This window comes from Myotis daubentonii, chromosome 17, assembly GCF_963259705.1.
Source record: "Myotis daubentonii chromosome 17, mMyoDau2.1, whole genome shotgun sequence".
Taxonomy (NCBI): domain Eukaryota; kingdom Metazoa; phylum Chordata; class Mammalia; order Chiroptera; family Vespertilionidae; genus Myotis; species Myotis daubentonii.
In genome coordinates, this window is record NC_081856.1 from 28,989,686 (window position 1) to 29,009,672 (window position 19,987).

The window sequence follows — 19,987 nt, forward strand, 5'->3', positions numbered from 1 at the left end:
CATAGCCAAATTTCTACTCAGAAAAATCTTGGGTGTCTAATAGACATCTGCAATAGAATAAGTTCATTTGAAGATGTTTTACTTCATGATTTTCTCCATCCCGACCAACCTGTTTCTTCCATTTTTTCCCATCTCAATTAATAGCATCTCTTCTTTTTTAGTTGTTCAAGTTAGAAGTCTTTGCTTTATCTCTGACTCCTTTACAGTGATATCAATAAAGTGATAAACAAGATCTCTTAGGTTGTCTTTGTAGAAATGCAAATGATGCAAAATTTGGGGGAAAGTGGAGTTAGCAGTAGTGACCTAATTTCCTTCTTAAGGTATAGCACTTCCCTGTCACTAAATGGGGGTTCTGCTTCCTGAAAAGCGGGCCATTATTGCAGAAGTGTTCCTTACACACTGATGAGTAATTATTCTGCTGGAGCACCAGAACTTTCCTGGTTGCCTGTCCGGCCATCCCTTTCTAGGAGAGTCACTTTTTTATGAAATTAGAAATTTACATTTTTAAAGGTTGAATTGTAGTTTTGTTTCACACTAAATTTAATATATAACTTACATCAGCAAAACTTGCCCTGTCCACAAGATGTCACTAAAATCAAAACTTAAAGAAAACAGTTTTCAATTTATAAATATGTTGTGTATTTAGTTTATTTCTAACATTTATTGGCTTAACCAGTATTTATTAAGCATGCATTATTTGCTCATAATCACTGCAAAATGTTTATTTGAAAAGTGACATTCAATTTTCTGTCTGAAATACATCAGTCTGTTGCATGCTTCAGTGTCTCTGGTTCTATTGTCTTATTTCTTTAAATCTTTTAAGGACTTTTTAGGGGAAAACATTTATCATGCTCTTCTTAAAGTAACCCAGTTTGCCCATTTTTCTCTTGCTATTCAGTTAAGTGTCAATCTATTTTAAATGTTACTTATTGTATTATTTTATTCTGCCATCTAATTTTGCAAATAAATTCAGCTTCAATGGAAAGTTAAAGATTCCATTTTCCCTCTAAATAGGTGTCATGGAAAGATCCTGAACAAGGTTTAAGTAATCTGGTATGTGAGCTTTTGGCAAATCACTGAATCTTAATGGGCCTTAGCTTCTTCAACTGTAAATGTCTGGCTGGAAGCTAAGGTATTTCAACATTCTTTGACACTATATAGATATCTTGTCAACCTCTTTGTTATTTTGGTTCATTTGACCCCTACTGCCTTAGTAACCTACCATGTGTCACTTTTAGTAACGTTAGTCACTTAATTCACCAAATACTATCAAACTATCCTTTTCAACACACTAACAGCAAGCTTCCCAGGTTTTCCCTTCACACCTCTGGATTCCCTTTCAGTCTAGTGAAGAAAGCTCATCTTTATCCTCTTTTCTTTACCCTTGTCCTGTATAGACTATGAACTTCTCTCAGAAAATTATCTCATTCAAAGTCTAAGTTCTGTATAGAATCACATAGTGCAATCTTTAGTTTTCATATACAATGCTTATTTATACTTTTTATTTTTTCAGTGGTGTTTTTCTTAAATAAATAAGCTTCTAGAATCTTTTGAAGTTTATTTTTTCTATTAGTAGAATAAGCATTTAATAAATGTTTCCGATTACTTGATCTTGTCCCATATAGTAACTCGTGAAAACTTACATGTTAACGTTTGTGGGGGTTTTTGTTTTTTGGGTGTTTTTTTTTTTTTTTTTTTTTTTTTTTAGATGAACAGCCGAACTTAGGGGTACTTTCCACTGGAAAATTAGTCTGATACATATATTTTAATTTTCAGGTCATCCCACCTGTCTAATATGAATGCAGAGTTGAGAGTGACTGTTTAAATGTAACAAGTTAAATATGGTTGGGAAAAACACTGGGTTAGGAGTGAAGCATAAGATCATAGTACTCTTTTCTCTACATTTGAGAATAATAATAAATTGTGATGTTTTACATTTGTTTTCAATTTACCTATTGGCAAAACATATGCTTTTTATAACTACATGCATATTGTTTTCATTTTCTCTTCTGTTTTTAAGGAAAAATTTATACTAGATATTTAAAAGCATTTAATATAAATACATTTTTAGTGAAGTGAAATTATTAATAGAAAGGCATAATAGAAATAACAATAATTTGCCTTTAAAGATGTATTGTTTATATTGGCATCTTTATTAAATCCTCTTTCACCTTCCAGTGTTGAGATTTTCCAAATGGCTAGCCAACTCTTTCTATACTTAGATGTTATATAAAGCAGTAACAGAAATCCATTCAAGAATGTTGATGTTGTACTGTGACTTCCTTTATATTTTTAATGTGTTGTTTAGACTTTGGTAAGCTTTATAAATAACCAAGGTCACTTTTACTTAAAGGTTTTTCATATAAAAGTCTTATCTTTTTTCTTTTTAAATCTAGGTGACTGTGGTGATCATGTTGTCATAATGAACACAAGGCACATAGCATTTTCTGGAAACAAATGGGAACAAAAAGTATACTCCTCACATACTGGGTAAGATGATGCCATTGTCACAGAAGATAGGCGGTTGAAATGTATTACTTTAATAACACCATTGATCTTATTTAAAAGAAAAATGCCTTTTCAAAATTTGGCATTTAAAAAAATACTAATTTTACTCATGGTAATGTATAATTTACTCAGTCAAAAAAACACAAACCTGGACCAAATCACAGTTATTACTAACAGAATTTGTTTTTCCTTGAAACTTTTCACATGAACTTTTCCAATCAAGATTATTCTCGTTTTTTAGCCAATATTCTCACTTCTTTCTTTCCGCTTCCTATAATTCATCTGCTATTTCCAGAACCATCCTGAACATCTGAAAGTACTTGAGATGTTTTAGTGGCGAGCAAAATCCCAGGTTTGGAAGATACCTAAAATCTCCACAACATCCCTTGGAGTTATAGGTGTCTCTGCCTATGTTTGAATAATACCAATCTCATAGCTCATAAGACAGCCCATTCATTCCACCTTTGAAGTGCTCTAAATTTCAGTAAGATCTTTATGCTCTTGAGTCATAATCTGTTTTTCTCCTGATTTCACATGGGTTTTATTTCTTCTTTTTGAGACAAAGTGAAATAATTGTATCTCTTCCACATAACATTCTTCAGATAATCTTGAGACCATCATCAGCAGGTGCCCACTGGTTTATCTTTTCCTTGGGCTTTAAACATCTGTGGTTCCTTCCAGTGCTTTATATGGCTTCACTTAAGTATCCCCACTGTATCGTGGTCACTCTTTTCTAGATAGAATCATTGCTTTTTGTTTCTCTGTTTCTGTTGACCCTTGACTTACACTTTGGACACAGTATTTTTATTATGCTCCTAATATTTTATTGCAATTATGTATTCAGCATTTATCTTTCTAGTTGTAAAAGTTTTAATGCATGCCAATGTTAGAAAATACAGAGTTTAGAGAAGGAACTAAAAATCATCTTCATCCATTAACTAAACATTTTAATATATATGTTTATATCTTTTTTTTACTTAATTTAAATGTTATTTTCAGTCACTGTGTAGTAGTGCACAATATAATTTACCCTATTTCATCATTGCTCTCTTTTTGAAATTAAAATTTTGACTTTTATAAAGAGCTGGAAAACAAGCCAACTGTGTACTGCATTACTCAAGTTGTTCCCCTCCTCAGAATTTTAGTATAAGGTCCAAACTTCTGAAATATAATGTAAATGGGATTATGGTTTAGAAGTTGCCATCCTAGTTTTAAAAATAGATAATCTTTAGTGTAGAAGGTGTAAAGTATTCTTTTCCTATGGAGAGAAAGAATACAAAAATAGAAGTCTAGCCCTGGCCGGTTTGGCTCACTGGATGGAGCGTCGGCCTGTGGACTGAAGAGTCCCAGGTTTGATTCCGGTCAAGGGCATGTACCTTGGTTGCGGGCACGTCCCCAGTGTGGGGTGTGCAGGAGGCGGCTGATCGATGCTTCTCTCTTATCGATGTTTCTAACTCTCTATCCCTCTCCCTTCCTCTCTGTAGAAAATCAATAAAATGTTTAAAAAGAAAAAAAAAAAAAGAGGTAAAATGAGTTACCTAATATTAGACTGGTAGCCAGTAGGAAATCTAGATTCCAGACTTTAATCTGTGGTATTCAAGTGACTGAGCTACCTCTAATATTATCCCAAATAAACATTTTTAATTTCTAATTTACACATTTTATATATTTTTTTTATCTGAACACAATAAAATATTTTATTACTTAGGGGCAACATATAACTCTTAGTTAATAGGAAATAGAATCATGGCCTCTTTAGAGTTTGAACTTCATTTCAGAACCAGATAGTCTACCATTGTTTTCCCCAAACTTGACCACTAGTTTATGCAGACGTTTAGTCTAATTTGGCAGGGAATTTTTACCATTGCTTTTTCTTTCTTAATTCAAACAGTGATAAACTACCCCAAGATAAATGAATGAGTGAGTGAATGAGCGAATGAGTGAATGATGAATAACTAAATTCCAATAAAAATATAAGTAGTTATGCCAAGAAATTTTCCAAGATGTGGAACTTTTTGTGAAATAATGATGGTTTCCCACATAAAATAATATTTCATATAGAATAGACTACTACTTAATTTTTAAGACATTAATGAATAGCATAGTTTCCAGAAGCAAGTATAATTTCATAATAAAAATAATTTTATATTATAAAAGAATATTCAAGAATACTATACCATAGCCTACTCCCAGCTTTAATGTCTTTGCTTCTTTTTGCTTCTTTTAATAGCTACCCAGGTGGATTCACACAAGTAACAGCTGCACAACTTCACCGAAAGGATCCAGTGGCAGTAAGTCTGTTGGATTCCCCCTAGCCCCCATGGAAAAAGCAGACATTGCTTTTTCAATCTTTTTCCTATTCTAATGTAGCTAGCATTCAAGACTATAAATTCTTCATGTTAACTCTACCACACAAGCTTTGATAAGTATTATTATCATTCAGTTCTATATATTTTAACATTACTATTTTGCATGTTTTGCATTTAGTCAAAGAATTGTGATGCTTTTTTAAAAATTTCTTGACACCTGCTGAATCACCTAAAATATATGTTTGCTGAAAATGTCTTGGGGAGAAAGATATATATACTACATGTTTATCCATTACAGCAAATACGTTAATTATATTCTAATCTTATATTCTTACTGACATTTTTTGTCCACTTGATTTATTGATTATCTGAAAGCGCTATATTAAAATTTTAGTTGTAGATTTGTTAATTTTTTTCTTATAGTTCTCTCAGTTTTTGCTTTGCATATTTTGAAGATTTAGCAGTAGAAAATTTTAAGTTTGGAATTATAATCTTCCTAAATAATTGATGAGGGTGTATACACCTCTTTATCTCCAATAATGCTTTTTAACCTGAGGTCTACTTTTTAAAATATTAATGTAGCTCTATAAAACTTCATTTGATAGTATTAGCCTAATATAACATTTTATAGTTTTAATTTAAATTTTACTATGCTGTATTTTATTTTTTCCTCACTTTTTTACCTTTTTTTTGGATTGGTAGAGTTTATTAGAAGTCTAAAATTAATCAATATATTTACTTTCCTTCAAATCAAATCAAGGAAGCCCTTAGAAGATTTTTAATACCCACTTTCCCTCACAATCAATATGTTTTCCCTATCCTTAAGATATTTTTAAATTAAATTTATTAGGGTGATATTGGTTAATAATCATAAAGGTTTCAAGTGTACATTTCTACAATACAAGATTTGTACATTGCATTGTGTGCCAACCACACAAAGTCAAGATTTTTTTAAATCCTTTCAATTCAACATTCTTGTTATTCTTTTATACAGTTATATTTTTTTTTATGATTTTCTTTGCTAACAATCTCTTCATATAACTCAGCCTTCATTCTGGGTTTAATTTCCTTCTTAAGGAAACTTTACTATTTGTTTCCTTTTTAAACTTTGGTAGTACACCATAACTGTTACACAAATTATAGTTTTAATATTAAAATGTTTTTAAAATTAAAGTTTATATATTAATCAGGTACCCTCACTGAACACTAGGAGGCAGTATAATTCAACTTTTTGATGTTAAGAATTTGGCTTTGGGTAACATAGTAATTTCATTTTTTTTTATATAAACAAAGAATGAAATGTATTACAAAATGTTGGATGGAGGCTTGGAAACTATTTCAGAGTTAAATCCATTTGAATTATCACCTCGTTAAAAGATCTTAATTTTTTTTTAAGTCCTAATTTTGACTCTGTGTTGGCATGTTAAGGAAGAGGTCAATGATTTTACTTCCACTACCTGTCTGTCTGGAGCAATGAGTTTTTCCCAGCAGACAATTTGCGAGTCAGTACTTAGTGTATGTGACTTGTAAGAGAATGTGTTTCATAGTGCATTCTTCTGTTATTCATGGAATAGTATTTATAAAATACATAATTAATACATTTAGTAGTTATTACTAGGTTATTAAATATTTCAAAGCACTTTAAATCACTTAGATCATTCTAAACTCAAATAAATATATTGATTCAGCCCTTTCCTTCTATCCTTTATCCCTCTGTCATATATTTTAGTTTCTTTAAGAGCTTTTGTGTACTTACAGGTTTCTTCTAACATGGTTCCTTTCTTATGTTTCTCCATCTCCTATAACTAGTTAATAAAGTTATTTTGTGTGCATTAAATGGCACATGCCCTGGGTTACCAGTTATCTGAGAAAAGTGATGTTTTTAAACTCACCTTGTTTTATCTTTTTCACTTTCTGAATTCCTTAAAGCATTTGCTTAAGTCTATATAGCTAGAATTACTTGATTGTCTGTGCATGTTGTGTCATATTTATTTGGGGGATATTTATGTTTGTGTATTTGACTTTTTCTCCTCTCAGCTTATAACCTTTTCACATTTTCTCACTTTTTCTAAAATAGACTGTTATGTTTGCATTTTTTAATAGAGTAAATTTTTAAAATACCAACTTGTTAATTCAAGTAAGTACAACTAAATTGTTTAAGAACATGGAAACCAAATGCCATGTAATCCTACTAATGGAGTAAAATTGCTAAAGGGATGATTCTCTGAGTATGTAATGATTTGCTGACTTGCTTATCCCGAAAAGTTGCTGAATAATTCTAACATTGTCAGTTTCTACAGAAGACTTTTTAAAACATTAAACATTTTAAAGGCTAGTTTCTAGATTGGTGCTGTCCAGTAAAACTCTCTCTCTACCTTGACGGAAAGTTCTGTGTCTGCACTGTCAAACATGGTCACCCCTAGCCACAGGTGGCACCTGACCACTTGGAAAGTGGCTGTGTGGCTGAGGAACTGAATTTTCTATGACTTAATTTTAACAATATGTTAATATTTAAATAAGGTCTCCAGAACATAAAGTACTAACAGAACTAAGCTAGAAAATAAATGGAGAATATTTGAGTTGTCATTAGCTTTTATGTGTAGAAAGGTTTTGATGAGAAAATAGAAGGAACAGAAAATCCTTTTGTAGTGAAACCCTGTTCTAACATGAATTGTTTTAAGGCATTTAGCTTTAATGCATGTGAAATTATATCCTTGAAATGTGAGTACAGCTGATGAAAATCTATACAACACTCCAAATGTCTCCATCAGCAGTTTTGTGAAGAACTCACCTTATATTACTATACACTGTATGCCAGGAGGCCCCCGGGAGAGTATGGAACACAGAGTGACACTGTGTTGCCTTCTCTTGACAAAACATACATCACTCTCAAACCAACAGTGAGGATAACCATCAAAGGGGAAAAGTAAATCATGGAAAGATTAGTTTGCCATATTGGTAATGGGTTTGGTAGAGAAAAGAGACTTTTGTCTTCCTGGCAAGTTATGGAGAGAAACACATGAAGGTGTGATTTCCTGTACTGTGTGTCTGTTCTGGGAGTTCGACTGCCTGGTTTGAATTCGAGCATGGACACTTATAGATACACTAGAAGCCCAGCGCACAGTTAAATCGTGCGCATGTAGGGTCGCCTAGCCTGCCATCAGGGCCCTTGTATGGTCTGCGGACACTGCCGGCGCCCCGCCCTGCCCACTGTGAGAGCCACTGCTCATTTGGTCATGACAACCATAGGCCTTTTATGATATAGCTTATATCAGGGGAATTCTATAATCTCACTACATCTGTTTCCTCCTCTGTGAAGTGAGGCTCAGCATTGTAAACAAGGTCATATGTAATGAATGCACTGACCACTATACACAGAGCAAGTTCCGTGAATGTTAGCCATTACCACTATTGCAGATTTGCGACCTCTCAAGTCAGTGTCATAACTGTCTCTATGGTCAGGCTTAGTGTTTGAGGTGGGAACCTCCTGCTCTAGTCACTACACAATAAATATTTGAGCCATAGGTGTTTGTAAGAGCTTAGAGAACTTCTTAGTCTAGCTAAAATTGGCACACAGATAGGATATTTTTAATCTCTTCCTTTTGTCCTTACTGCTAATTAAAAAATAAATTAAACAAATATAGAGCCTAAAGAAATAGTAATGTGTAAATAATAAAAGTTCCTTTTCTATTGCTGCCACATAACGACTCTGGTCTCGGTTTGTTTCCTTTCATATACCTATTATCTTAGCCCACTGGTTTCCATCACTGTCTAATTAAATCTGCCTTCTTGATATCACAAGTCATATTTGTATGTTACTGACTCCTGACTCTGTGTTTTTCCAGATTGTAAAACTAGCTACTTATGGCATGCTCCCAAAAAACCTTCACAGGAGGACCATGATGGAGAGGCTGCATCTTTTCCCAGATGAGGTAAGTCAGTGGTCATTGGTAACGACACTTATCCTCAATTAAATACTTTCTCTTCTTTTAAAATAATTGTGGTCCTTCACCAAAGTGTAAATGGCCTTATGAAATCACAAGAATTTAATAACTTCTCTTTCTGATGATACGGTCACATTTTTTTTTATAAACTATAATTTCTAAAAGACACAGAAGTAATATTATTTATCCCAGTTTTAAGGTAGCCAGGTTTGAGTGGAGATGTTTTAAGTATTCATGGTAGTTCAGTTGAACAGTGAATTACTTAAATAATTTCAGACTATAAAATAAATGAGCCCATTTTCCCAAGAATGAATTGTTAAATATTCAAAAGCTTGACAACACTTGTTCTTGTCAAGGCATTCATGCATTGCTGATGGAAGTATAAAATGGTGCAAACCCACAAGGAATCTGGCAACTATGAAGCATTTCACAACATACATAAAGAGATTCCTGCTCAATCCAGGAATCTCATTTTCAGTCTGAAAATATACAAGGTTACTATTTTTACATGATTTATTATAGAAAAATAATAGAAATAAATAAATGCTTACTCATAGAAAATTGGATAAACTTTTACATCCATTCAGTTGAGAACTATTGTAAAAATAGAAGGACAAACGTTGTGACTTGATAATTAATGTTTTTCCAGGATATATTATTAAGTGAAAAAAAGCAAGGTGACAATGTAGATAACTTACCACCTTTTGCATGCATATATTCATATGAATGTTTACACACATATCTACTATATCTGCTTTTCGCATAAAGAAATACAGGAAGAATAAATGAGAAAATGAAGTTGGCTATTTACTGGCACATGGGCACAAAGAGATGAAAGGAATAGGGAAGGAAATGAGAATTGGGGAGGAGAATACCTTTTAGATAATTTTTTTACTTTAACCTTTTAAAAATTTTATATATCTCTATATATATAAATATATATAAAAGACTAATATGCTAAGTGTCCCTCCGACCATCTGATCGGTTGCTATGACACACACTAACCACCAGGGGGAAGACGCTCAAAGCAGGAGCTGCCGTGACACACACTTTACAAAGGAATAGCACCACAGACCTGGTGCTGACAAAGCAACACTCGGCTTCCCCCAAGTGGGACACAGGCCCCACCACCACCCCGGAGCAACACCCCACCAAATCACAGCCAACGCTGTCGAGACCCCATGGCACAAAATGTGGCCCACAGCCCAGAAACAGTCGCTGTGGGCACCAGGTAACGACATCACGTAGCAACGTCGGACTTCCTCCCTAGTGACTAGCCTCCTTGCAATTTCTTCAGCCCAGGAACACAACTTGCTTTATAGCCAGGTGCAAACATTTTACAGTTTAACCAAATGTCTGTGAGGCGTTTTCCCATGCCTCATCTCATTTGATCCTCACAGAAGTCCTGGAGTAGGTAGATAGGGACTCGGTAGAATCCTATTTTCTTTTCATTAGCCAGAAAACAGAGATTTAGAAAGCTTAGAAACTTGACCTGACTGAAAAGAAGTAAGAAATGGTGGACCTTGAAAATGACTTCAGGTTTTCTCACTGCACAGAATATAGTCAAACACTGCTGCAGTTAAATATTTTATCCTTTGTTCTCCCTGCGTGATCTACAATAATAATCTGCTTCATGTTGATATTTACTGCTGTGTTGCTGACAATTACCTGAAGTTGGGGTGCTTCCTGGGCTGGAAAAAGTATAGCTAAATCAGAAAGCAGGTCTAATTAAACAAGTTTATTCTATATCTATAAAAGGCTAAGTTGATTTGCACATGCATGATACATAAAAAGCTCTCGCTGGTGCCAATCTCACACATGTGTTTTGATCTGTCATTGTCGATCGTAAATTTGGTTGACACTTCTATTATAAAGGGCGAATCTATTATAAAGGGCGAATAACTATATTAAAATATTTCTTCTAATTAATTTCCTTTCATTGTGCATGAATCCATGCACCAGGCCACTGGTTCATAAAATAAAATGACAGTATGACCAGAAGTAAGCACAGCAATGCCCAGATCTTATTTTCTAAATGCTGTCCCCTGTTGAAAAGGAACCTTGTTCCCTTCTGATTCTGAATGAGAAAAAACACAAACTTATTACAGAGTATACTCATGCAAAATACTAAATAGTAAGTAGCAGAAGGTAAGGCAATGCTCAAACACCAATAGAGAAATACCAAAATAAACATAAGAGGTAGGTTGAATTGGTGCCTACTGACTATGTATATGACTGTATTAGCCTTAAGATGAATAGTAGTGATAAATATGTTGAATAGAAAACAAAAATCTATGAGCCCACAATGACAGTCTAAAATTTTTTTAACTTGTTATAATTTGTCTTCTCCTTTCTGGAAAAGGAAAGAAACTTTTCTCTAGAGAAGAATGTCATCTAAAAAAATGTAGAAATGATACTGCATTTAAAAGGTGACCATTATCAGCATATTCTATAGTCATCAGGAAAAATATTATTGTAGAACAGGATATTTTGTTTCAAGACATCATTGCACAGAGAAAAGATACTATTTGAAGAAGAAAAGATAAGATACTTTTATATTAAGTATCTGGTAGACAGACACCAACCATAATCAAGAGGTCAACGTACCATCATTATGGGACAAACTGACATCATGTTTTTTTCTGGAGTGTGGATTACAAGTTTGTAGCACTGGAAGTAGTAGACCCAGTACTTGCATTCATCAGACGAAAAATTGTGAGAATGAACCAAGGCAGTGCCTTTTTGAAGTTGAAAGAAGGGGAAAACATTAAACTATACATATGTGTGTATATTTAAATAGGACTTAGTGACTTCATAGTTTTCAGAATTGAAGACATCTAATTTATCATAGAAACATGTCAAGATTTAAATATGCAATATATTACTATATGGTAATTTCATTGATCTAATGTATTTTTCAGGGATTTTTCCAAATTTTATTTTTTTCTCACTTTATAAATACTGCTTTTGTTTATTATTTAATACTAAGTATTACTAATTTATTACTAAAGAATATGTTTTAAGAAAACTTAAGCCTAACTTTTCATTTAATCCAGGATATACCAGAAGATATTCTTAAGAATTTAGTGGAAGAGCTTCCACAACCACGAAAAGTACCCAAACGTCTAGATGAGTACACACAAGAAGAAATAGAGGCTTTCCCAAGATTGTGGACTCCGTAAGTCTTTCTCTTTCCCGTCTTTGTTTTTAATGTTCGTTTTTTTAAGCTGAGTTTAGTATCCCCTCTTTCCTTAAATGATAAGGCTCTTGAGGTGGAAAGAATGAACTCTTTTTTACTTTCTTGGATACCCTTTGCAGCTTCTACTCGCAAATAAACTCTAGATGTAGATAGTTTCTAAGTCTTAAGACCTTGCTAGGTAAATGCAAAGGTGCTCATCGGTGCCTATGATTGTCAGATATTTTGTTTGGGGGTGACATTATTTGGATTAATTGTGGTCTCTTAGAATGATAAATGAATTGTCATTACTTAAAACAAAGTGATTTTCCATTTTCCAGATTGCTTCACTAAGCTGAGACTATTATGTATTGAAAAGTCCTTAATCCTAGATACTTATAGTCTTAATCCAAATTGAAAAACAAAAAACTTCCTCTTTTCTGTACAGTTCCCTGTACCTCAGGTCTGGAAAGCTGCTTAGATTTGACATACTATGTCTCATCTGATTGCTTCCAGGTTTCTTTGCCTGGTCTTCCATCTCTCCATGACCTGGCTCTTCCCTATCTTTTCAGCTTAAATTCTTCCCACTCCACTGCACTGTTCAAGCAACAGCAGACTGCTTAAGACTGGCAGTCTTTTTGTCCAATTTAACTCTTCCTTGCCCTTGTTCTGCTGTTACTTCTGCATGAAATAAGTCCCTTACTCTTTCTTTTCATTCCAGGTTTCCTTGTAGCTGGAATATTTACTAGATACCAGGCTCTCCTTTATGCTATTAAAGTTGTGATCTTTCCTCACAAGTAACCACACCACATACAGGGTGGGGCAGAAGTAGGCTTACAGTTTGTGAGTATGCAAAACACAGAGTTTATTCTTGTATTATTACTTAGGAATTGATGCATTATTTTCCATCTGAGCAACTGTAGACCTACTTTTGCCCCATCCTATATATTAACTTGTGTTACCAAAATAATTAGGTATGTATAACTTAGTAAAATTTGAGGATATATTATGATATGGGTACTAGTTACTAAACATAAATCAGTTAATATTTTATTCCGCACTTTAGAGCTAACATCAAATCTAGTTAGTTTTTATTACTGTGGAATGTATGTAATAAGGAAAAAGTTTGCATTTTTGGATTATCCAAAAATTATCTAAGAAACAGATAATCTTTTAGTTCAGGACTAACAGAACTTTCCACAATGATGAAAAAGCTCCAAATCAGAGCTGTCTACTGTAGTAGCTCTTGGCCACATGTAGATCTTGAGTACTTACCCTGAGGAGCTGAATATTTAATTATATGTAATTTTAATTAATTTAAATTTCAATAGCCTCATGTGGCTAGTGACTACCTTAATGGATGATGCCATTTTAGTTATTTGCAATGTAATAAAGCTGTAGAATTGAATGTTATTATGTTCACTAGAATTAAATTTTTTGAGGTATCATGCAGTGCAGTCCATTGAAAATGGGATTTCTTATTACTAGTACATTTGCTTTCATAAGGAAAAAATTTTTTTCCTCATTTTGGAGAAGGAACTTGCTTAAAATATGCTTCTGTTCCACCCAAAATAGCTAAGCCAAGAATATAATCTTTTTTTCGAATGTAGTAACTGGAATTTATCCAAGAAGGATCTGCTGGTGAATCTGCAGAGACTTGACTCAAACAGATGTACCTGGATTGCATCATAAATAAATGGACACAAAAATAGCTTGCTTTGTTTTTTTTGTTTCCCTAGCAATAAAACTTGAAATATTTTCATAATATAAAAATGTACATTTTGTAATTGGAATTATCATTAGCTTTTGGTTAAATATTAGTTTTTCTACTAGACAGAAAGCTTTTGAACAACAATAATAATTGTCAAACTAAGCATTGAACCCAGTTGGTAATTGACAACATTTTTTAAATCTTAATGAAAAGCTATCATTGTTAGAATTTAATTTAAATTATTTTAAATTACTTACAAAATTCTCTCAGGCCTAACTTCAGCAAACATGAGATTTTTTTATGTAGTTGTTTAGTCATTTTCAAAACAATGGCAAACAAGAAGGGAAGAACTAATTTTTGAGAAAACTGTAAATATTTTTTTATAGTTAAAATCCATTTTTCATATGAGAAGTATTGCCTATATACCTCACTTCTTAAATTAATGGATACACTTGATAGCTTAGTACTTTTACATCTTATGGATATACATATAAATGTTATATGTTATGAAGTTACATTTTGGGCTTTTTGATGGTACAGAGTAGATGTGTGTTTGCCCTGTGTAAGTGTGTAGGGTGCTCACTTAGAACTTATTTCTCAAAGAAACAACAACAGCACTATCCTTTTTTTCAAAATTTGCTGAGATTATAGCTTTCAAATGGTTAGCTTATTTCATTACTATCGATAATTATTTCCATAGTCATTGCAGTTTTGCCAACACATTACAAAACCACAATAATCATGGAAATCATACTGCTAGCACTGTAATGGAAATGTTTCATTATGTAGGTTAAAAATAAAACTTGGATCATTTTAAGCTCTTTGTTTTCATTTTTTTAAAATTCTGTAAGAGAACTTTCTTAGGAAAAACTAGGTATGTGAAAATTTTCAACTAGAATTGCTTCAAATTATCCACAGTGATAAAACCAAACAAACAAACAAAAAAGAAATGGATTTTTATGTCTCACACATTAAAGTCAGTACTGTTTTATTTTAAGCAAAATTCTCACCTTTGTAGAGAAACTAAATGTGGAAAGTTTCAGCATCAATAAATGCTTGAAAACAGATGTTTATTATGAAAAACCTTGTTCATAGTGTTTAATGCCCTTCACAGAATGTGCTATTAGAAGTGGGACCACAAGGGAGAGAGGGTGGTAGGGATGAAAGGGAGGAGGTATGAGGACAACCACGAACGGCCCTAGAATTCTCTTCCCTGAAAGTAGGATTATGTTTAGGTTGTTTTACAGGTAATCCAGGCAGCTCTGGAGAAAGAAAAGAGGGTTCCAGATGCCAGAACATTGGCACTGGAAAGGCAACCTGGAGAACGTCCTGTCCAGTATAGCTCTAGGACACAGCAGAGATGTAAGCCTAGTGCATGCCCTCTGATGCAAAAGCCTTTAATCCTAAGCATTTACAGAGTTCTAGTTTTTGTTAAATTCATATGCAGAAAAATCCTATTTTTCCTTCTGCCTTTAGAAAATGTGCTTCAGTTCAAAGACTTCATTACAGACAGTGGAGAAGGGTTTTTGCCTTTTCAAAACCCAAGGAGCAAGGATCTAGACATCTTCAAGATTTTCCATAATTTCATGCTCATCTAGTCATGTAACATTTTCCTACAAGATTTAACTTAATTCGCTGCTCTTCAGTATTAGCTGGACCTAGGAGCAAGGTTACATTCCAACTTTCCCATTCACTTTAACCAGCTCAGCATTGGCTCAAACCATATACCTCAGTATTTCCAGTGCTGAATTTTGCTCAAATTAGGCATTCTAAATTGTTCTACACTGTTCTTTTGGATATGAACAGATTAGAACTAGTTGTTAAAATAAAAAGCAATCTCTCTTTAAATGATCAAAACCAAATCATTTACTATATTAGCCAACAGAATTTAAGATTTTAATGCAAAAATTGAATGTAACAATTTCTGTTAGTTTTAATTGAATGAACAATAATATGATTTAAACAAATTTTTAAGTCTTTTGAGTTTAATTTTTTTTTTCTTAAAGCACTGTTGAGCCAGGCTGGTGTGATTCAGTGGTTGAGTGTCGACCTATGAATCAGGAGGTCACATTTCTGGTCAGGGCACATGCCTGGGGTACCACCTTGATCCCTAGTAGGGAGTGTGCAGGAGGCAGTCAGTCAGTGATTCTCTCTCATCATTCATGTTTCTATCTCTCCCTCCCTTCTTCTCTGAAATCAATAAAAATATATTTAAAAAAAATAAATGCACTGTTAAACTTTTTCTAATCAGGCTGGTGGTGCAGGGCCAGGAGAAATGAGTGTAAAGGCAGCATTACTCTGCCTCACTGTTACCTGGACAGCCTTTAGTTCAAGGAATATGTGTTGTCACTGGATTTCCTGGAATGGTTAACTTTAAATAATCTCATCTATACAATGGAAATGACTTAAAACTCAAACCAACCTTTTACTGTTTTTAAGATTACTCTTCTATCCAAATTTTATTCTAGTCTTAAATATTTTGTTGGAGTAAGCATGATACTGAGAAATATGATTTAGGAATGAAAAGACATAAGACCTATCTGTAATACTTTAGCAATAAAGATAATTTTTTAAAAAAAGAAGAAGAGAAGACATAAGACCTAAGGGAGAAGAATAAAATACTTTTGAGATTTATTACACTTATACCCAATTTTATGGACTTACAATGGAAATGCAGATGCTTTTTTCCCTTAGAAAATAAGTTATCTTAATGGAGCAAATAATATTAAGTGTCTCTAATTAAACTGTATCACAAACTATGTGTTTTATAGCTGTATGTTTTATTTTATTCACAAACCAAACGGATTTCCCACCATTTTACAGTGAAAACTAGACTTTCCCAAAAGATTTTTCCTGAAGATTTTTTTTTTTGTAGAAATGTCCCATTTTCAAGATAATGTAAATGTGTTGGCCTCTATCATTCCCATGTTCTAATCTGAGCCTCTGCATTTTTGAGATGTATTTGTTTCATGTTATTGAGATGCAGTGTTTTGCAAGTATCTAGTCCCTTGGCCATAATATTGTGCACCACTACCACCTCTGGTGGCAAATTAACCATCTGCACTTAACCATTCTACTTGATAAGGATTTGGCTTTAGTGTTTTTCACCAAAAACTTAGAAAATAATGTCTGTAGATGTTTCTGGATGAACAGTTAATGTCATGTGAAATTGGAGAAATAATCTTCCTTCATCAGGCGAGTGAAAATGAAATAATGATTCACGAAGACATAAATGTTGATTTTTTTGTTTCAGACCTGAAGATTACCGCCTGTAAAGAAATGAAAATTGGCCAAAACCGGTTTGGCTCAGCGGATAGAGCGTCGGCCTGCGGACTGAGGGGTCCCAGGTTCGATTCCGGTCAAAGGCATGTACCTGGGTTGCGGGCACATCCCCAGTGGGAGATGTGCAGGAGGCAGCTGATCGATGTTTCTAACTCTCTGTCTCTCTCCCTTTCTCTCTGTAAAAGATCAATAAAATATATTTAAAAAAAAAAAAAAAGAAATGAAAATTGCAGAAAATCACAACGAGGTGATTGAAACTTCTTCCTGATGAGTTTCCCCTGACCTGCAGGGCCAAGTTAAGCGCTCCTGCATTGGGGTGGAAGCTGTTATGGGCGCTGAAAGGTGGTGGAGAAAGGTTAGGAAGGGATCTTCCTTCTACAGGAAATTGCATTAGAATACATTATTTTATAGAACTGCTGTCATGTAAATTGGATTTGAATGTTATCAGTAGTGATAAGAATAAAGTTGGCTAACTATTCCATTTTGCATTTATGAAAAAAACAAGTCCTGGGTAGCATTGCAGTGAAAGTTGCTAATAAGGACCCATCTGTGCACATTTCCTCAAGTTCCCCACCACTCTTCCTGCCAACTGGGAAGAGAGCCACCTTCACTTTTCCTTCCGTGACTACTTTATCTAACCTCCTGTCCTTCTAAATTGACCCTTCCTCTCAGCAGGGTAAGATTTCCCCTGAAGTATTTACAAACTACTACCATCCTTTCCCCATCTAGCCTCTTGGTTCCCATGATACCAAAATAACAAAGAAATGCCTAACTATTCCCTAGAAACCTCACTGCCCGCTCTGTGCTGTTTGCAGACCCCTGTGCCATGTCTCTGTACCTCCATAGGCTCCTACTCACTTCTGTCCTGGGCACTTAGATTGAGCTGCTGGAATAATCTAGCAAAATCTGGTCTCTAGAAATTAAATGCTAAGCCACTGTATTTGGCCATTTTTATGATGTTTTTTCTTTCTTGTTTTCCTTTCTCTTGCCCTAGCCCCGTGGTCAGCAAACCGCAGCTCGTGAGCCACATGCGGCTCTTTGGCCCCTCGAGTGTGGCTCTTCCACAAAATACCACGTGGGGGCGGGCACGTACAGTGTGACTGAAACTTCTTGGCCCATGCGCAGAAGTCGGTATTTTGTGGAAGAGCCAGTATTTTGTGGAAGAGCCACACTCAAGGGGCCAAAGAGCCCCATGTGGCTCGCGAGCTGTGGTTTGCCGAGCCACAGTTTGCTGACCACTGCCCTACCCAATTAAGGTGTGGATTTCAGACCATCTTTCCCATCCATTCAGCAAAGTGTATTGAACGCTTGCTACATGCCAGGCATAGTGCTAAGCATCGGGAAAACAGAAATTACACATCTTCCCCCAACACATGCCCCAGCAAAGAGTGTACAGGCTACTGCAGAGTGGAAAGGAACTATAGAGAGATTGTAAATAAATATGTGCACCTGGGTGTCAGAGTTGCTGATGTGATAATGTGTGGCCTCTGATGTATGTTTCAGTAGCTGGCATTAAACATGAAGTGTTGCTAGAAACCACCTGCTGGTGTGCAGGGCACAACTGCTTTACATAAATTAATTTACTTACACCATACATCAGCCCTATAATGTGTATAGTGTTATCCTCTCCTTATCAAGGTCACAGAACTGATTTAAATCTGGGTTGATTGGCTCAAAAGCCCATGGCCTTAGCCATTGATAGATGAGAAAAAGTGTATTTATATTTACGTATCACAAATTCTGTAATAACACAAGCATAACCTGGTACAGGTCAACAGCTGCCATTCACAGCGAAGTGGCAGTTAGATTTAAACTGTTGGACCAAAAACAAAGGAAATAATAAAAATAAAAACTGTTGGACCAAAAAGCTGCACCCCTACTTCACCCCTGACCTCTGACATGGTCATCTTAGTTGGGCGCCTATAGGAAACAAGCCCCAAGCTCCTGGGGCAGCAGCTTTAACCAGGAGGAATTTTTGTCTCGTGCATCCTAAGCATCCTCCCTGATACACAGTTCTTGGTTTAGAAACGCTCATGGAAGAAAGTCTTTGTTTCCAACAAAACTGCAGGATTTGAAGAGGTGAGATAAAATGTTCTATAAGAATATTGAGCCCAAGCATCATAATATTAAATATTCAATCGTCAACCTTGCTTGCTGGGGGTCGGGGAGGGGGGACTGCTGATCCTACAGACCGATAGAGACCTACACTGGAGCTCTATGTTGGCAAATGAATGCTCCTCCCTGCTGTTAGGAACTAACTCCATTTTACTTTTGGAGAGAACCAGAGCAGAGAGGCTTTAGCACCAAATCAATAGCCCATTTGCCATTGCTTGAATGTTTACCAGCCTGACCTGCACATGCCCTAAGAGACCACATCTACAAGCAGCCAAATAAAACCACAACTCTGGTGAAGGAGACCCAGCAACCTGAGGGAGGAAGACAGCCTGAGCCAATAGGATCGAAGTAAAATGAAGAGATGAAACAGAAGAGAACTTTAAAAAATAAAAATTCTTGCAGAAAAAGAAGGAAACCCTAATCATTTCAAGAATCATTTGGGAAGGAAACGCAAACTGATGTATATATTCTGTTACTATGTATGTCTGTAATGTGAAAATTGGTGCACATAAAGAATTAAGTCATTAAAACCAAACAGGTACTTGCTCATACACGATTTTCCACCAGGAGCCCGTGTGCGGCGCTATTGGGTAACACCAGGTAAATGTGAAAAGCATCCAGCCGATCATAATGACCTGTGGGAGAATAATGCGAAACACCTTATCTCTCCACTTCACCCAAGCCAAGTGCACTGCCGGCGGCAGTTTCTCAGTAAAACCTGAGGATGTGTCCATATTAGAAGTAGCAAAGGCAAAAGGAGCCTCGAGTACTGCAATGTTTCGAAGTAAGAAAACGTGACATTGCAATGTCCAGTTGGCCCAAAGTAATACAAGGATGAACAGAGGAGACAACGCCGAGAACAAAAGCAACAGAGGGCTTCATCTTAACTTCCAATAATTGCCCGCTCTCCTGGTAACCGAAAATGGGAAAGGCCTCCTCAGCA

General features: G+C 35.0%; 1 protein-coding gene across 5 annotated transcripts in view; it reads left to right on the forward strand.

Moving 5' to 3' along the window:
• Positions 1 to 19,987, forward strand: part of MRPL13 (mitochondrial ribosomal protein L13) — a 30,883-nt gene that overhangs the window by 5,475 nt on the left and 5,421 nt on the right. For 2 of the 5 annotated variants that reach the window (XM_059671808.1, XM_059671809.1), the window contains exons 3-8: positions 2,397 to 2,490; positions 4,739 to 4,799; positions 8,663 to 8,749; positions 11,818 to 11,939; positions 16,901 to 16,920; positions 17,144 to 17,176. In XM_059671808.1, coding sequence (XP_059527791.1) covers positions 2,397 to 2,490; positions 4,739 to 4,799; positions 8,663 to 8,749; positions 11,818 to 11,939; positions 16,901 to 16,920; positions 17,144 to 17,145 — 386 coding nt within the window. In that variant the 3' untranslated portion in view covers positions 17,146 to 17,176. Of the gene's footprint in view, positions 1 to 2,396; positions 2,491 to 4,738; positions 4,800 to 8,662; positions 8,750 to 11,817; positions 11,940 to 16,900; positions 17,061 to 17,143; positions 17,405 to 19,987 lie in introns of those variants that run through there. The other 3 variants (XM_059671806.1, XM_059671810.1, XM_059671807.1) reach the window with 2 other exon arrangements.